The following is a 20,247-nucleotide window of genomic DNA, read 5'->3' as shown; positions in this document are numbered from 1 at the left end:
TTCATTTTTTCCTCTTTTAAAAATAATAATCAATTATTCTCATTTAAAACTTAATTTTGAATTAAATATTATAAAAATAATGTTTTTTATTACTTTTTAAATTATTTTTTTATATATAAATACATATATAAGGCATTTCTAACACAATAAAAGAAATAAATATAAACAAAAGTATAATACATTTTGAATTCAATATATTATACATATTATAGACATGTTTCAATGCATGTGGTGAATATATAACTAAAATATTTTTAATAAAAATATTTTATAAATATTATGTTTGAATTTTAAACATTCTAGTATTATTCAAATTAATTTACGCTGTTAAAAATATATTATATTTGTTGAAATAACAACAATCGAATTCATAACAATGTATAATATTGAATTCTAATTGTAAATACATTTTAAATTTAATATATTATACATATTATAGAGAAGATCCAATGCACGTGGTGAATATATAACTAAAATACTTTTAATACAATAATATATTCCATTAATAAGAGAAAAAAATAAAAAATAATTATAATAGACTTTGAATTCAATATATTATATGCACGTTTCAATGCATGTGGTGAATATATAACTAAAATATTTTTAATATAATAATATATTACGCTAATAAGAGAAAAAAATAATTATAATAGATTTTGAATTCATTATATTATAGGCATGTTTTAATGCACGTGGTGAATATATAACTAAAATATTTATAATACAATAATATATTTTAGCACTATTAATAAGAGAAAAAATAAATAATAATTATAATACATTTTAAAATCAATTTATGATAGATATTATATGCATCTTTCAATAAATGTGGTGAATATATAATTAAAATATTTTTAATACAAATATATTATAAGCATTATATTTGAATTTCAAACATTTCGGTACTATTTAAATTTATTTTAAATTTGAATAATTAATTCTTATTTTTTTTTTAAAAGGGAGAAAGAAAATGAGAATGAGAAAAAGAAAGAGAAAAAATAAATAGAAAAAGAAGAGGGGAAGAGAGAGAGAGAAAGAGAAAGAGAAAGGGAAAGGGAGATAATAGATGATTTTAGTTATTAATTAAGATAAATATGCTATAGACCTTAATTAAAAAAATACCTTAAAAAATAATTATTAATCTAAAAGAGTTCATGTAAAAATTCCGAATCATGAAGGTAACATTAAAATGGCCCAACAAGAGCGGAACCATTACCATTTCAGGAATCAAAACATTTTTTAAATGTTTATTAAATATTTTAAATTCAATTTTTATGATTATTATACATTGTACAGTTGATATAAAAAATGAAAAACAAAAGTGACATCTAAAGTTAGATATATTCATAATGTACTATGATTTTTGCCATAATGTTTCTCCAACTCAATAAATTAGCAGAGATATTATGTACTTTACCAAACAAATTAAATGACCCTCAGGTTCCCATTAAGTTCATGGTACTGAAATTGCAATTTCAAAGTTTGTTAGGTCAAAATACAGGGATTGTTAGAGCCATGTATTATTAATTTGATGTTCCAAAAATAACTTGAATGAACCATTTGTTAATTGAAGGAATTATAAGCGACAATTCATTTCATATTCAGAAATCCTAATCATATAAGCTTTTATAAAAAAACAATTGTTCCCCCTTACCCTAGGTTGTCAACCCCACTATTCCTTTTAAAAAATAAAATGTATTTGCCTTTTAACAATCAATGGTCAATAATAACTTCAATATTTCATATTCATGTGGACCCATGCCCCCGTATTCTTGATTTATAATTTATAATTTCATATTGATGCTAGTAATAGTATGTTTCTAGACTATATCACTCCTCAATTTATTGATGCTGAAATAGTAGTAGAACTGGAAAAGAAGGAGGTTCAAAGGGAAACAGAAAAATGGGAGTGTGCCCTAATTGTGTATGCTATTGGAGATTGTCCTGGATATAATGTTATGACTAGGTTTGTGGCCCAAAACTGGAATGTAGTTGAACCATCAATCTATATGCATGAACAGACTTTATTGTGAAATTTTAATCGAAGGAAGATGTCCAGGAAATAATGTTGGCTGGACCTTACTCTATCAATTATAGACCTCTGATTCTGAAGAAATGGATACCTGAGTTTGAATTTAGCAAGAATTCTCATCAGATATCCCTTTATGGGTAAAGCTTCCACATCTGCCTCTGAACTATTGGGGGCCAAATTTACTAAGTAGAATTTCAAGCACAATAGGTACTCCTATGTTTGCAGATGAATGCACAGCCAAACAAACAAAAGTGTCTTATTCTAGAATGTTAATAGAAGTTAATGTGACCAAGCCTCTCCCTGAAAAAATCAAAGTGAAAGATCCCAAGGTGAGAATATTTATACAACCTGTTATTTATGAATGGAAGCCAATGTTCTGTGAAGTATGCCAAAGCATAGGACACAAGTGTGATCCTAAAGGTGAGCAAGGACAAGCAAGAGGAAGAGGTGAGTATGCAGGACAAAAAAGAAAAGTGCAGAAATGGGTATACAAAGGAGCTATTCCACCGGTTCCTATGGTATCTCAACAACAAAATGAAGGGGATGCAGCACCATATCTGAGGATTGATACTGAAATGAAGGGCAAAAGTAACATCAAGGATAAAGGGGGCAAAGATCAGCAGCTAGGTGATAAAGGGAAAGATAAAAATCACAATTTGGAGTTTACTCTAGAAGAGTTCCCTGTATTATGTTCAATGCCTCTCAAGAATAGATTCAGTGCAATGAATGTGAGTGGCGAAACAAGCTTTCAACCTCCTGATAGGGGAAGAACAAACCAAATAATATTACTTGGCTATTATGAAATGTAAGAGGGATCAATAAGAGATATAAGCAGAAAGAGGTGAAGAAACTAATCCATAATAAACAAATTAAGCTTGTTGGCTTAATTGAAACTAGAGTAAGGAACCATAAAGCAAATGGGATTATGAATAATATAGCTCCAGGGTGGGACATACTATACAACTATCAATCAGCTAGCAAAGGAAGAATATGGATAATTTGGAATAAATTGAGTTACATAGTCGCATTTCTCAAAGAAGCTGATCAGATGATACACTATCAGGTAAAGGGGCTAATGAAAGATGTGGAGTGTTGCTTAACAGTTATCTATGGATTTAATACCATAGAGCAAAGAAAATCATTGTGGTAATATTTACGGGATATTTCTTTAAACACAGTATGGCCTTGGATAATATGTGGGGACTTAAATGCATTACTATATCCTCAGGATAGATTATCCAACAATCCTGTATAATATGCTGAGATTAAAGATTTTGCTGATTGTCTGCATTCAACACCTCTCAATGAGGTTCCCTAGAAAGGGGAATATTATACATGGACCAATAAGCAACAAGGCACTGAAAGGGTTTGTAGTAGACTAGATAGGGCACTTGAGAATAGTGAATGGATGATGAGATGAGGACATGTGATACTTGAATATGAGCTTCCTAACATATCTGATCATTCACCTGTGATTGTCAAAGTGGATGAAAGCCAAAATAGTATCAAAGTGCCTTTCAGATTTTTTAATGTTTAGGCAGACCATAGCCAATTCCTAGCTATTGTGCACGAGACTTGGCAAGAAAGAAAGGCTAAGCATGGTATGCAAAATAAATGGTAAAATCTGAAGGCTCTTAATCTAGCATTTAGGAAACTGAATAAGGAGGAATTCAAAAATACTATGCAGAGAGTTGAGAATGCAAAAAGTGTATTGGCTAAGGTGCAACAGCAATTCAGAGCTCAATATAGTGATATAGTACAAATACAGGAAGGAAATACTTTGAAGGAGATTAAAAAGTGGTCTATGATGGAGGAGAGTATTACAACAACAACAACAACAACAACAACCCAGTGAAATCCCACAACGTGGGGTCTGGGGGAGGGTAAAGTGTACACAGACCTTACTCCTATCAAGGTAGGAATGGTGGAGGAGAATATTAAGAAACAAAAATTCAAGGCAAAATAGATATAACTGGGGGACTCTAATACCAAGTACTTTAGTGTTGTGATGAAGAAGAGGAGCCAAAAAAAGCAGATCAGCCATCTTACCTCCCTCAAAGGTACTCAATTGACTGATCAAAATGCAATAAGGGAAGAAATAGTTAGCTTCTATAAATCTTTAATGGGGTCTTCAACAAAGAATCTTCCTGCAATAAATAGCTCATTAATGAAGAAAGGACCAGTCCTATCTCAAGAACAGAGAATTCAGCTATGCAATCCTGTCACTGAAGATGAAATAGTAGTTAGTCTGAGCTCTATTGGAAATGATTAAGCACTAGGAGTTGATGGATATAATATTGTGTTTTTCAAGAAGGCTTGGCAAATTATCAAACCTGAGGTCATTGAAGCAATCTTAGAGTTTTTTAATACAGGTAAAATATATAGGCCTATCAACTGTACCACCATTGCTCTTGTGCCTAAAAACTCTAATCTTGCAAACATCAAAGAATATAGACCTATAGCATGTTGCTCAGTAATGTATAAGCTCATATCAAAGATATTAGCCTCCAGATTGCAAAAGGTTATGACTACTGTGATTAGTGAAGCACAGGCAGGATTCATCCCATGAAGGAAAATAGGAGGTAATGTTATCCTTTCCCATGAGATAGTGAAGGGGTATACCAGAAAGCACATCTCTCCTAGGTATATGATCAAAATAGACTTACAGAAGGCTTATGACTCTGTAAAATGGATCTTTCTCGAACAAGTGTTGTGTGAGGTTGGCTTTCCAACAAGATTCTCCAATTAGGTGATGGAATGTGTTAAGATAGTGAGTTATACCGTTATGATCAATGGAGAATCAACCTCCCCCTTTGAGGCTGCTAGAGGACTAAGGAAAGGTGACCCTATGTCCCTTTTCCTGTTTGCAATTGCTATGGAGTGTCTGAGTAGATTGCTTCACAATCTCAAAGATAATAAGGAGTCTAAGTATCACCCCAGGTGTGGTAAGTTGGACATAAGCCAGTTATGCTTTGCAGATGATCTTTTCTTATTCTCAAGAGGGGACTTAGTATCTATCACTCTGATGCAGCACTGCTTCAGTGATTTTTCTAAGGCATTTGGGCTGCAAGCAAATCAAGGCAAAATTTCTATCTATTTTAGAGGTGTCTCACAATATGATCAAGTCGAAATATTATCCATATTAGGATTCACCATTGGTGAGTTCCCATTCAAATATCTAGGTGTTCTTCTCAGTACTCAGAAAATCTCTTTAATTCAATGACAACCTCTCATCACAAAGATTACTTAGACAATATCTTCATGGACTGCTAAAAATCCTTTATATGCTAGAAGAGCCCAACTCATCCAGTCAGTTCTCTTTGGCATTCAAGCTTATTGGGCACAACTGTTTATGATACCAGCAAAGGTGATAAAAATGATTTAGTCATTTTGTAGAAGCTATCTTTGGTCAGGTAGTAACACTATCACTAAGAGGGCTTTAGTTGCTTGGGAAACTCTATGCTCTCCTAAGTGTATGGGAAACCTCAACATTACCAACTTGAGACTGTGGAACAAAGCTGCTATAGCAAAGAACTACTGGGATGTGGACCATAAAGTAGACAAACTGTGGATTAGATGGATTCACACATACTACATAAAAAAGGAGTGAAATGATAGCAGCACTAAACCACAACAGGCCAGTTGGATGATCAGGAAAATATTGAAAGCTAGAAGGCTGGTTTCTCAAATCCCCTTCACCAATCATTCTAAGAGTCTGATCAGACAAATATACAACCATATGATAAATGACAAGTCTAGAGTGTCTTGGAAATGACTCATGTTTGTTATTCCTCCTGTATTAAGGTTAGTAAATCAGAAACTATAAAGATAAAAAAAAAAAATAGTATCCGAGTCCATAAAATTTACTGTGTGTCCTTAAGGAATTTAATCCCCTCACTATACCTGAGGTTATGAATTATTTCCTTCCAAGATAAAACGGATAAATTATTAAAGAAGTAGCGGTACCTCAAACTTCAATAATTTAAACGAACTCAAAAGCCAGCAACAAAATCACACAAAGACTCAATTTTGTTTGTAAGAAAATATATGCAGAAGAGGGAGAAATTCAATGTTTAAAAAATGAGAGGAAAATCCTCTATTTATAGACAACAAAGGTAGTGTGAACAGGTGTTTATTGTAGCTTATCGGAAAAGTCACAACCCTTCATAAACGTCACAACCTTTCAGAATGGTCACAACCTTTCGGAATGGTCACAACACTTTAAAAGGTCACAACCTTTCGAAACGGTCACAACCCTTTGAAAAAAGGCACAACCTCTCGTAAATGTCACAATCTTTCATTTCTCATTCACACCTTTAAAACCCTCTTTAAAACCCAACAATGTTCGGGAATGCAGCTAGACCAAAATCTAAATTCACTACTTGGTTGCAACTACCTGGAAAAATGATGACAACTGATAGGCTGAGCAAATGGGGAATCGAAGTAGAGAAAACATGTTGTTTATGCCACCAGCAGGAAGCATCTTTTTGTACAATGTGTATATGTAAGGAATTTGTGGGACAGATTATTACTTTGGATGCACAATCCAAAATATACTACCAATACATGGGATCAGCATATACAGTGGGCAGTCACCAATGCAAAAGGAAAATCACAAAAAGCTCAGGTATTCAAGATGTTGTATGCAGAGATCACTAAGGAGATATGAAAAGAAAGAAATCAGAGGATATTTGAGAAACGAAATCAGCCTTGGAAAGCTATTGTTAGAGAAATGACATATGTTAATTAGTTATGTCCGAGCCCCTCCTAGAATTAATTCATTAGTTCAAAGTTTTAGATTCTAGGATAGCTCTTATGGACGCGTTTCCTTTGTTCTTGATTTGAGATAGCAATGCTAAGCTTAAAGCTTGCTACGGAATGTAAAGATCGTTCTTGGTGATTAATGGAAAGCTAGTAACCAAAAAAAATGTTTATACAATCATTATTCAAAGAAAAAAATGGTAATAATAATGTCACATTTCCTAAGCTAAACAAACAGAAAATGATTCATTGGTGCGTCAATGAGGACCTAGGAAGATCCAAATCCATGTTGCAGGTACCATTTGTTCAATTTTACCATGATCTTATGTTCTGCTTTTGTCTGACAAATTATATGACACTTGTTAGGCACTGTAATATTGGAGTGATAAATTAAATCTTCTGTATTAATGTTTTTGGAGGAATATTTAAAGATAATAAGAAAAAAAATGAATATTAGGATACTCGTATAAGATGAAGTTTACCTCAATCTTCCTTATTAAATCATGGAGCATCAGACAAAGGTTAAAATTAGCAAAAGAAATTAAATATAAAGAAAAAGTGAATATAATTTTTTAGCCTTTATTAAAAAGATTTTATAACAGATAAAATTATTATTTACTATTTTACACAAATAATTAAAACATTGCTTATAGAAATAAAAGAAAGTTATACATGGTAAAGTAACAGCGTACAAGGCACTGCTTATTCTATCTTAATATAGCTAGGCATTTTTCTATAAGAATATCTAATTGCAAATGGCCTTTCACATCAATCGACCAGACAATTTGTTACCAACAGTGTACATACTTTGAACCATAAGCAAAGCGAGTCAAATCATTAATTATAATTTTTGATTTAATTATTCAATATCTGAAACTTACTAATCAAAATAACTTGTAGTGGCACTAAATACTAGTAATATATATTCATGTAACGACTTGTCCCTGTCGTTAGAAATAGGTCAATGGGGAAGGATTTTCGGACCAGAAAACTTTGGATAGTAACTTCGAAAAAAATTAGCCTAGGTCAGGCTTGGACGAATTTTGAGCCAGGTAAAGTCTAGAGTGGTCATGTGAATGATGGAAGGTCAAATCTTTAATTTGATTGGACAGACTAATAGCCAAAACAATACGGAGCATTTACGCTTCGCGGGATCGCATTCGGGCGAGTAAAACTCCAAAATTCGAATTTAGCGTGAAAGACATATTTAAATATGTCATTGGAAGGGGATGTGTTGTGAAATGGGGGTTTGGAGCACAAACTCCGAGCTCACTATTTTCGCATATCCCACCAGAGCAGGGCCGCCAGAGCAGGATGGATCCCGCTAGAGTGGGGCAATTGCAACTTAAGTCGTGAAAAATCCCAGAAACGGTCTTTTCTGCAAAATTAGTTTCTAAAACTTCAAGAGGTGACCTAAGGCGAATTCTACCAATTTTTCACGGATTTCCACACTTAAGTTAGGGATTTTACTCCCTAAATTCATACTTTGATTCCTAGAACCTAGAAAGTATGGTTGGTAGTCATTGAGGGAGGGTTTGAACTGGAAGCTAATGGTGGAAAATAGCCCTAGGGTGAGGGTAGGATCATGGGTTTGGCCTAGGGTGTGAATTATACTATATTTTTATGATAGTTAGGCCATTGTGTTGATCCTTTATATGTATTTACTGTTTTGTAGATCAAGAACGAACCCGGAAAAGGAAGACTCTTGCATTGTAAGGTTGCTGAAGCTTGAAATTGAGGTAGGTGATGGTCTAGTTTCTCGTATGTGTTTCGTATACTTGTTAAATTGCTTCATGATATGTATGTGTGTATATGAATAGGGAAAGATACTAGATTATGTGTGAAATGATCACTTGTTGGCCTGTTTTTGTGATGAACCTATTCTTGATGATATAAGTACTGTAAATACTGAATGTATTTGTGATTGTGGTATGCTTGGATCGGGTGTCACGTTCCGACACATATTTGGATCTGGTGTCATGTTCCGACACGATATATTTAAATCGAGTGTCACGTTCTGACACATATTTGGATCGGGTGTCATGTTCCGACACAAAGTTGGTTGTTTGTAGGTCCCTTAAGAGGACCCTTGTGTGAAATTATAACATGTGGAAGATATTGAGTTGTGATATTGCTAAATGTGGTTGAACTTGAGATTAGTTGACTTATTTTGTATATGTATATGCCTATTGTGTTTAATTTACTTGTCTATAATCCGCTTAATGCTAACTGCGTGATCCTACCAGTACACCATTATTTTTGTGTACTGATACTAGTCTTGCTCTGCCTTTTGTTGAGTACAAGGCATATTCAGCCGGCTGCGGAGAGACCTCATCTAGAGGAGTAATTATGTTTTCGAGTTAAAGGGTGAGTTGTTCCTTCAGGCTGCCGTGAACTTTATCGTTATTTCTAGTCCTTTTTCTTTTCCAGGATTTAGATATTCAGACAATGGTTTAGTTGTTACTGGTTTCTATTTGGAGTTGTACTCCTGTTCTAGACTTGTTAGTTTTAGAGTTTTGGTACGATGACTTTCAGCTCCTAGGATGTGTTTACTTCCGCATATTTTGAGTTTATAACTAGTTGGTTTCTGAATTTATGGGAACTCAACATCTATCTTTGATTTAATCCTGCTTCCGCATCTTTAAACTTGTGTATACCTTGCGATTATTGTGGATGGACTGACATCGAAAAGTTAGAGTGAATGCTAGTCATGACAGATCGAGGTCGTGACAATTCTTATTAGATATCATCGATTAAACGAAATAGGTAAATTTAAAAATTCATAAATTTCAACTTATAATCAACTTTATGTCATGTCACATGCTTTAGTTTGTTTGTTTTTTTAGAAATTTTTCCTCTTGTCAATTTGGTGCTATATGGAGCATCCTTAAAGATTATTTTACTCAAACTTATTTTACCACAACATCATATGTTTAAATACTGGAACACTTAAGAATCAAAGAGTCATAAAACAGCTAGGAGTACTATATATGAGGGCCGTCTCGACCATCGACCATCGATCATAAGTTCATTAAAGCAATTATTTGGGGTCCTAATTTTTTGAAGACCCCTAATTTCTCTCAAATATGTATAAATATTATTAAATTTTTTTTACATGTATTGTGAAATTTGAACAGGATTTTTCAAATAAAAAATATAATAAATTTTTACCTTATTTAATATAATGATTGTTGTAATATTTAAAAAATGGAATAAAGTTTAGTTAATTATAGCATGACCTTTCTTATGTGGCTATCTATTTTGTTGTCTTATTTATATTCTGACGATTATCATGAACCAACATTATTATTTTATATTTTTACTTTTTTTATTTTTCGTTTACTATTTTTATTCCTCATTTCTAAATGTTCTAAAATCTCTCAAACGGTCAAACATTCTACATAATGCAAAATCTATTATTATATGTTTATAAAAAGATCAAATTTATTTTTTGGTGTCTTCTTCAAATTTAAAGCACCAAACTAATCAACACTATTTATCCTTATATGAATTTATCAAATTCAACGTAACACTATTTCGATATCATTATAAATTTTTCATATTTTTGAGTTAGATTTTATTATTCTAATTTTATATTATATATTTTTATTAAAAATATTTATTATTTACATTCTTATTTCATAATGTCCGCATATATTCTATTTTTTCAAACCTCATTTGTAGGATTATACTAAGTATATTATAATTATTCAGTTTATATATGTTAACTAAAAAGAAATAAGACCTTTTTATAAAATTTAGTTTTAGTTTCCCGAATTTATTGAAACGGCCTATATATACAAATAAACCTGACTCTTATGACAATCCAAAAGAAAAAAGACAATTAACTAATCAATGTGTTTCCTCTGTTATTTACTTTCACTTAAAGCATTAATTTCACCAACTAAAATAATGTTGTTTTAACCTATCATATTTGTACAATCAGCTCCTGTTTTAATTGATAGTCTACCTTTTAGAGTACCTTTTATTGTGAAATGTGAACCATTGAACTTAATTTGCTCAATGATTGCAGCAAAGACAAATACATTCAACAAGCCTGATCCACTACTAACAGTTATAAGCATTCCCCTTTTTCATTACTAAAGGGACTTAAGTCGTGACGGATTGAGGATTTAAAATTTATATGCGCTCAAAATTTTATTACTTTTAAATTATTAAATTTTAAATTAATAGATGACACGTGGTAATAAATGTACTTTCTTTATTTTATATGTACATTTATTAAAAAAAAGTTTAGGAGAAAAATTAAATATTACTTTTCACTTTTACCCTTTTTAATTTTTCTTAAGAGTTATCTCGTTGTCTTTCTTAAGAAAAAAATATAGTATTTGGACCAAGGTTAATGTTGGTGTATATGCATTTTATTATTAAAATAAAATATTAAGTGCATATTTTAGTGGATATAAATTGACAAGAATGTGGTCAATTATTATTGGTATAACTTATGTAACCACTAAGTCATGTTCTACCTCATTATGCCTTGTAACATATGTAACTTCTAGGGCATAATTTTTCCATTCATTTATCTACATTATTATCCACTTTGTTTTTATTCAAGACAAGAAAAAATCTCCCACCTATAAATAGTAGTGTTTCGTCCTTTGTGAAATACAAGATGAGATGAAATATGTTTAAGTGTGAAAAAATATTGTAGAGTGAAGTAATGAAAGAGAGAGTTGAGACAAGAAAATATTCTAAGTCCTCAACTATATTCATTATACAAAAGAGGGTATCTATCTATTGAAGAAATGTGTTCTTTTGGTAGAGTTTTGGACTCTTTAACTAATCCAGAGTTGCTTGAGTTGTACAATTTTATTGGGCTATTGTATCCTGTAGGAGACAAGACAAGAGTATTTCTGCTGAATCGGTTTAGATTATGCCGCATTGGGTTTGAAACTCCTTAAAGAGAGCGAGATATCCTCACCTCTGCGTGAATATATTTTTTATTCATTTTTATCATTTTATTTTCAACTGTAATTAATTTAATTTATGGTATATTACACCAACAGTTAGTATTGATCTCGCCGAATTCATACCTTAATCTCTAACTCCGCCCTGCACACAGTCACTATAAAGATTATTTAACACAAATAATTAATTGTAAATATTCATCTATAATAGTAGGTCACGGATTGCCATTTTAATGACTATCAATTAGTAATACTTATTAAAATATTACCTAATAAATAACCTGATCATATAAGTATTTTCTCATTACTGCTATCTTATAGAAGTTAAACTCTCTAGAGAAAATCAACATTTGGTAAAGGGACTCAAGGGTTATCTCGTTATCATTTTGGAGTCAAATTTTGATTCATATTTGTGGTTTATCTGAAATGGTAACCCTGTTCCAAATTAGTTATTATAGTTTCTTTGTTTGAAAGTCATTTCTATTTATTTTATAAATTAAATTAAATTGAATCATCATAATATTTTATATTTAAATTTAAATATTTAAAAATTTTATAATAAGTACTATAAATTGTAGTAATTTTTTTTATGTTAATTTGATGAAAAATATATATATAAATGTTAGTCATAATTCATATAATTTGACTATTAGATAATTAATATGAGACGGACGGGGGAGTAGTATCAAAGCATTCATCAAAATTAAATCCAAGCCACTTGGACTATTTGAGCATCCTGATTTTTATATCTCACAAACACTAGCTAGTCTTTTTCTATAAATCATTACTATCCCCTTAATTATCACTAATATTATAATTGGATTGCAACTATTTTTGCTACTACAATGAGAATGAAATTTTTGTAGACATTAGCAAGAAAATGGACCCTCTAATGAGAAAAAAAAAAGACAATTAACTAATTCCTAGTACTCTTCTTCTGCCTCCTTTAACTTATGTAAATTCTTTATTTTTTTTAAGGAATGCAGAATCTCTTAGGATTGATAAAATGATATAATATTAGAAAACCCCTCTTTTTAGCCTACCTACAAATTACAATATTCCTTCCAGAACGGGAAACCACAAAATATGCACACGGGATTCTGTGGCTCAAAGTTAATTTTATTTATTATTATCATTACTATTATTAATATTTACAGCAACAATGTACTAAGGGTAATTTCATAAGTGGGTTTGAAAAATGATAAAATGTACGCAAAATTGTTTCTAATAGACACTCAACTCAAAAAATGCATAATTAAAACATGATATAAAGAAAAATAATCACAATAAAATAGCAAAATAAACAAAACTAAGGAAGTAAAAGATAGTACAATAGTAAACTTAAAAGATAAGATACTTGGTGTGTGAATACTTGGTAAAATTACTAAATAAAATTTCTAGCTATCTGTATTTCTCTCATTTAACACAATAACACATGGCTACCTACTATTCTTCTATTCTAAATTTCTAATACATAATCTTTGTAACTTTCTATTATTATTATTATTATTATGGGGAGGGAAAATAATTTTCAGCCAATTTAAATTGATAAAAGTCAAAAAGATCACATCAGCTCACATGTCAACCAAATATAAGATACAATACAGTTGCACAAAAAAAATTTGATGGATTATTCGCATTTATGTTTTTCCAAAGTGGGGAGGGTAAGGCATTAAATTAACTATTATAATTATGCAACGGCAATCTGATGAGCACTACCATATTATGCAATTATAAAGATTCCTCACCAGCAACAACTGACATTTCCTCAGGGCAACAAGTTTCAAAACCACATCGCTTGTACAGTCCCTGTCACCAATTTAAATTAAACTTAATTATTTACCCTCAATATTTATAATATATCACATTTTTATAATAATTACAGTAATATGATAAATGGAAACATTTCTCTCTTCGTAGTCGTTACTTGATGTGCATTAAGATTAAATTATTTGATTTGATAGCATTGAATACTAATGAATATTTACTGTGTACCAACTCTGGCACGGTATATGTTACTATCAGGGCATTTATTAAGTTCTCTTGTTAAAATATATGTCTCATTAATTATTTTTCTTTGGTACTGAAAAATATATTACTACTACTGCTGTACCATTTAATGAGGGGATTCAGAAGTGCACCAGAATTCTGAAAATCGAAATAATGCCATGTTTCAATTTTACCATTTATGTAGAAATTACTGTTGTGATTCAATAGCAAATGAGGACTACAAATTCGTATAACATTTAGGACCACGCCTTGGTATCATAGTTACTGTTCAATTGAAAATTTATGTTTAGAAGTTTTTAAAATAATGTTAATTAAACAATTTAAAATCATCTCATTAAATACAAACATATACCTGATAAAATATCATTAATATTGATAAATTTTAAGTGATACAGATTATATATATATAAAGAGAGAGAAAGCCAAATAACTTTGTTAGGGTATATGATCCAGAAAATGATTATTTTGTACACTCAAAAGTATAATGTTAAATTCACTAATTTGTGAGATATTTTTCTAATTGTATGCAGGAAAGGTGTTTTCCCATTCGATTGATCGATTCAGAGTTTCGAATTGAAGTCCAAGCACATACTCTGACTAAGAAAAGTGAAAAGTCCAGTGCACTAAAACTCCCGCTATGCGCAAAATTCGGGAAAAGGCCCAGATATTTTTCTAATTGTTTTTACATAATTATTAATTGTGTGAGATATTCGAAATAGCTTAATAACTTTGTTAAGGTATATGTATGATGTGTATCCAAAACTATCTACAGTCCACAGATTTTGACTTCATTGGAATCAATTGAATTTCATGACTAATCACCTACGTTTCATATGTAATTTGAAGCAATTATTTAAACTATAAGATGAGTACGAATGTACGGTGTAGTCATGGGGAAAAGAAGTGAAATAAAAATTCAAAAGGATAGATGAAATAGCACGTAATCAAAATAGCATTGTGAGAGGTAGTTTGATTTGAATGATAAGAAAAAATAATTTCTTTACAAACGTAATACTTAAAGAAGTATTTTCCATGATAAATATTGTATAGTTATAATTGCGTGCAATAAATTTTTCAAAAATTAAATTGCAATCACAAAACATATTAAAATGTGATCTTATTTATCAGATTGTGAGTACATATCGTGTATTTTTTAAATTCTTCTTTCCTAAGTTTTTTTTTGTGATTCAAGAATTATTAATGGCATATTTTTTCGAACATAAAATTATTTGGACCTCCTTATGATGTATTTAATTACTAGGAAAGTCACAGAATGACTTTGAGAAATGAAGTATTTGATGTCTCAATCTCTTTGTAAATATGTCAAAAGTTTAATAGATTTTGAGATGAGTATTCAAGGAAACGTGTGTCCCTTTTTATAGATAGAAACTAGCCTCCAAAAAATCCTAACGGATCTTAGCTAGCGTTTGGCTCCAAAAATTCTCAAATATTCGTGGCAAGTTATTTTTGGGTGAAGTTTCACCATGAGTTTGACCATAAAATTTTTCAAGAATATTTGACTATTTTCAAAAAATATGATTTATACCCACAATTTCTAAAATTTATTTAAAATATCCATAAGTTTGTATTATCATTTTATAATGAACATGTTCCATTAAAAAATAACTTTATAACATAATTGATAACAATCAACAACAAAATAACAATATGAGCAAGAACAATACATTAATCGCATACTCAAAGTTGACACTAATTCAGTTGAAATTATAATCTATTAAAAAAAATTATTCTTTTTTCTCAATCTTGTCATTCAAATTATAATTCAAACTTTTTCGGAGGAGATAGATAAATATTAGTTGGAATAAATAAATGATGAGTGTTTTTTACGAAATATAAAAGCTTGGGATAATTTTTAAATAGATAAAATTTCCAAATACTAGAACTTGGCCTAAATACTAATTTTTTTTTTAGTATTTGAAAACTTGGGATATTGCCAAATATATTTGTCAAGTTATATGGTCAAACACCACTTCCCTAGTTTTTCTCAAATTCTTTTCCAGGAATATTTGTGACCAAATGGGTACTTAAAGTTTGAAGATAGATTTGACCCATCTTATAATGTCCTATTTTAAATTCGATAAAATTTTTGATATCTACAATAATTAAGATCTCAGCATAATTTGGGCGAAATATAATACGAAAAAATAAATAACGTAATACAAAAACAAAAATGTATCACTATGAGATTTTATATACTATTTTATACGGGATATAATGCGAAGTTCCAAAAAACATATATTAACAAGTGGATTAGAGTATTGATATTCAGATAGAATTTCATATTCGTAGTGTAAAAATATTGCGCTGTAACTCAATCTCGAAAGTTAGCTCATAATTAGAGAAGGATTGTTCAAATCCATATGCGCAAATTTTCAGTCAATTTTTCAATCAATGTGATATTCTAATTCATTTTAACAGTACCCCTTTCATATCTAGGTCAACTGGAGTGTGGACCAAGAGTCTAAATTGGAATGAACTTGATTTTAATACCATGTAAAAATGTGACACTTAATCTTAACTTAACCTCAAAAGCTATCTAATGAATAAAAGATTGCACAAATTCATATAAGCAAATTATCTATCTATTTTCCAATCAATATGGACTTCAACTCACTCTAGCTAACTTGTATTATGCTATCGCTTCTTATTTGGCGCATGTTTGTTTGATTTAAATTCGACTACGAGCTTCACATTTCTTCTATTATTTTTAGTTGGTTATGAATTCTAGTATTTTTTGAATACTATTAAGAGTAGCCAAAAAAATATTATCTAGAATATTAGTGGACCAATTGTTAGATGAATTCTGGATAGTTTTAAAATATAATTGAATCGTTTTTCATTATCTACTTGTTCAACTACATTTTGATTGTTGTTAATTCATTGAAGTACTCTCAAATAACGGTGTTGCCATACTTTGCATACTTCAAAAATATTATAAAATTAGATTTTAGTTAAACAATATCACTTTCAAGTTGTTTAGAAATTATTTGCTTAGATTTAGTAGTGAAATTAAAAATATCAAAACTTTGACGTGATCTTGCAAGCTAGAGTTAAAAAATAATTCTAAAACAATTATGTACTACACATCGATTGAGAGATACTTATTGGTGATAAAAACAAAAAGCCTAATAATTGGTAGAAAATAGTTTGACAAAATTATAGTCTAATTATCGAAAGAACTTTTCATTAGTATGATAAATTTACTACTGTTGTTATTTATTAGAGTTTGGTAGTAAATATATAAATCAAAATAATATAACAAGACAAAATTATTTAAATTAATTCTTTTTGTGATACTGAATATTGTGTCTGAAAATATTCTCTATGGGTTTAATTTCAGACATAAAATAGATTATATTGGCAATAATATTCACTTATTTATTTTAAGACAGAATTTTGACCGTGATCAAGTACCTAAATGTAAAAAAAAAAAAGAGGCAATTTTCAATAATGATTTATATAAAATTACTTTTTATCAGTATCATGATTAATGTATAGTTCATCTACCAAATAGTAATATATTTTCACAATAAATCTCTTGCCTAATCAGTATAATCTTTGCCTAACTACTGACCATAATCCCACCTATCCCACTAATAGCATATTTTTAAAGAGTGCCAGAAGTATGATGACTGTACTTCCCTCGCACGTGCCACCTATATATAACAGCCACGCTTATTCCGCCGCTATCATACTGTGCAAGTGAGTGAGTGCTCTTTCTCGCTTAGATCTGATGCTCCATCACTAGCCCACTTCCCCCCTTTTCCTTTTCATCATAAAAGAAGAGAAGAGAGAGAAAAACAGAAACATACATTTTCCATTTCTGTAAACAGCAAATGGGAGAGGTTGGTTTACTTTCTGTTCATTCTATTTTTTTTTTACTTTTTTTGCTTTGATGGTTGAGATTTTTGATTAATGTGGCTTTGTGCTTATTAATAAATATTTTTTAGGAAGAGAAGAAGGTAGAAGAAGTGAAGAAAGAGGAACCACCAAAAGATGAAAAGCCAAGCGACAGCGGCGGTGGTGAAGAGAAGAAAGAGGAAAAAAAGGCGGAGGAAGAATCCAAAGAGGCAAAACCAGAACCACCTCCACCACCCGCAGAAATTGTTTTGAGAGTTTTCATGCATTGTGAAGGTTGTGCTCGTAAAGTCCGAAAATCGCTCAAAGGATTCCAAGGTGTATTTATTGATAAGGATTTTTTTGTTATTTTTATTTCTTTATGTTTTCTGTGTTTTTTTTAATTTTTTTTTTGAATGATTTGTGTTTTATGTAGGAGTTGAAGATGTGTTGACGGATTGCAAGACCCATAAGGTTGTTGTGAAAGGGGAAAAAGCAGATCCATTAAAGGTATTGGAGAGAATACAGAAAAAGAGTCATCGCCAAGTTGAGCTTCTCTCTCCAATCCCAAAACCACCGGCGCCGGCGGTGGAAGAGCCCAAGAAACCGGAGGAGAAAGTAGCCGTTAAACCCGAAGAGAAAAAAGAGGAGGTTCATTTATTTATTTTTAGTATTTTTAGTATTTATTTTTCTCTCTTGGTCTTTAGTCTTTTTTTTTGGGTTTATTTGTTTTTAAGGTAAAAGTCATATATGCAAATGGTTTTATATGTTTGTTTGTGCAGCCTCAGGTGATTACAGTTGTTCTGAAAGTTCACATGCATTGTGAGGCTTGTGCACAAGAAATCAAAAGACGTATACAAAAAATGAAAGGCAAGATTATTTAGATTTTTTTTAAAATTTATTTTCATATCTCTTTTCTCTTAATTAATTGAGTTACTACTGTTTTGATTCATTTTGCTGATAATTACTGCATTTCTGATTACGCTTTTGTTACACTTTTCAGCTGTATTTGTTAAAGAAAGTTTTTTTCCCTCCTTTTTGGATCTCTAAAATAGCATTGGATACTTTAGGATCCTATATTTTATATATATCTTTCACTATCTGTACATTCTTTTATTAGTAGTGAGTAGGAATAGAATATTCAATTCTTAAGTATTAAGATTCTCTTCAAATTCTTCAATTTTGAGTTTAATTCAAAGCACATGTCCTCCACTACTCAACTATATTCACTTGATAAACTATTTGAATCTTTGGAATCAGTTACTTAGTATTGACTATTAGGTATTATCAAAAGCTGCAAGTGATTTGGGAAATTGATTTGTGATAATCCGGAGCATAAATTTTTGTATAAAAAATATATTAAAATTGCAAGAAATAGTATATATGAACTCATATAATTTAAAAAATACAATAGTTTCATTCACGGATTCACAATTTTGAATGAGAGAAACAAGTGAGGAATCTTTTTTACACTCATAACTCTTTCACTCTAGTCATTGTTTTTTCGGTCTATTACTTCAAAAGTAATGCTTCACCTTCAACCACTCGAATTTTCAATATTCCTTTTTATTTCGCATCATACTAATGACATTTTCTTCTAGAAATCCAATGCTAAAAACCTTAAAGGTTTAAGACTTATATAGAGTTTAATTTTGAATTCGTCTTTGACGCTAACTTTGCTTAAATTTAGGTGTGGAGAACGTGGAACCAGACTTGAAAAACTCACAGGTGACAGTGAAAGGTGTGTTTGAGGCAACAAAACTGGTGGAATATGTAAGCAAAAGGACTGGAAAACGGGCAATTATCGTGAAAGTAGAACCAGCAAAGAAAGCGGAGGAGGAGGTCAAGCCCAAAGAAGATCAAAAAGAAGAGAAGAAAACCGACGAAAAAGAAGCGAAGAAAGTTGAAGAAGGTGACAAAAAAGAGGAGAAGAAGGAAGAAGCAGCCGCACCAGCTAAGGAAGAAGCCGTAGTAGCAGCCGCACCAGCTAAGGAAGAAGCTGTACAAAACGAGGTCGATCCAATAGTAGATGTGAAGAAGAATGAGTTTTACTACTATCACCATCCTCAGAATCATCAGCTGTATAATAACCCTCAGAGACTTGCACATGAAATGTTTGCCTACCCTCCACCTCCCCAGATTTTCAGCGATGAAAATCCGAATGCATGTTCCGTGATGTAAATTTGGAGGGACGTGAGGGGTAAAAAGGGTAATGTACGTCCAGCCCTGATCTTGTGGTGGTGCTCTTCATGTGAGCCTTTGTCTTGGGACTCGCTAAGTTACAATTGATCTGCTAGACAAATACTGTAGAATTTTGTGAGTCCTTTGTACTTTTTTTTTGGTTTTGGCTTTCTTTATGTTGTTATATACTCCCTATTGTACGATACAATAAACAGTACTATATGAAAAAATTATATATCGTACTTGGGACTTGGAAGTTGTTTAATTTTGAGTTACTGCACCTTGCTTGTTCCGCTTTCTCCTTCTTTCCCTACCAAACACATCCTTACTATAAATATTTATCAATATATCCTGTGTTATGAGTCTGACGTGAAAACAAACAATTTTACTCATGCCTTAGAGAGGTTGTATGGTTAGATTTGGTGCTGTTAAACGGTCACATCTTTTTGGTAGTTGAATATTATAATGCGTGAG

At 31.0% G+C, this 20,247-nt stretch overlaps 1 protein-coding gene across 1 annotated transcript; it reads left to right on the top strand.

The window, feature by feature from the left end:
• Positions 1-17,313: 17,313 nt before the first annotated feature.
• On the top strand, positions 17,314-20,015 carry LOC129900601 (heavy metal-associated isoprenylated plant protein 7-like). The gene is made up of 5 exons (XM_055975611.1): positions 17,314-17,600; positions 17,706-17,931; positions 18,029-18,243; positions 18,375-18,462; positions 19,283-20,015. The coding sequence occupies exons 1-5, from the start codon at positions 17,592-17,594 to the stop codon at positions 19,771-19,773; spliced, it is 1,029 nt and encodes a 342-aa protein (XP_055831586.1). The 5' UTR covers positions 17,314-17,591; the 3' UTR covers positions 19,774-20,015.
• The last annotated feature ends 232 nt before the right edge of the window (positions 20,016-20,247 follow it).

The sequence above is a fragment of the Solanum dulcamara genome, chromosome 8 (assembly GCF_947179165.1).
Source record: "Solanum dulcamara chromosome 8, daSolDulc1.2, whole genome shotgun sequence".
NCBI classification, from domain to species: domain Eukaryota; kingdom Viridiplantae; phylum Streptophyta; class Magnoliopsida; order Solanales; family Solanaceae; genus Solanum; species Solanum dulcamara.
The sequence above is the reverse complement of the archived record's forward strand: the minus strand, read 5'-3'. Positions and strand labels throughout refer to the sequence as shown.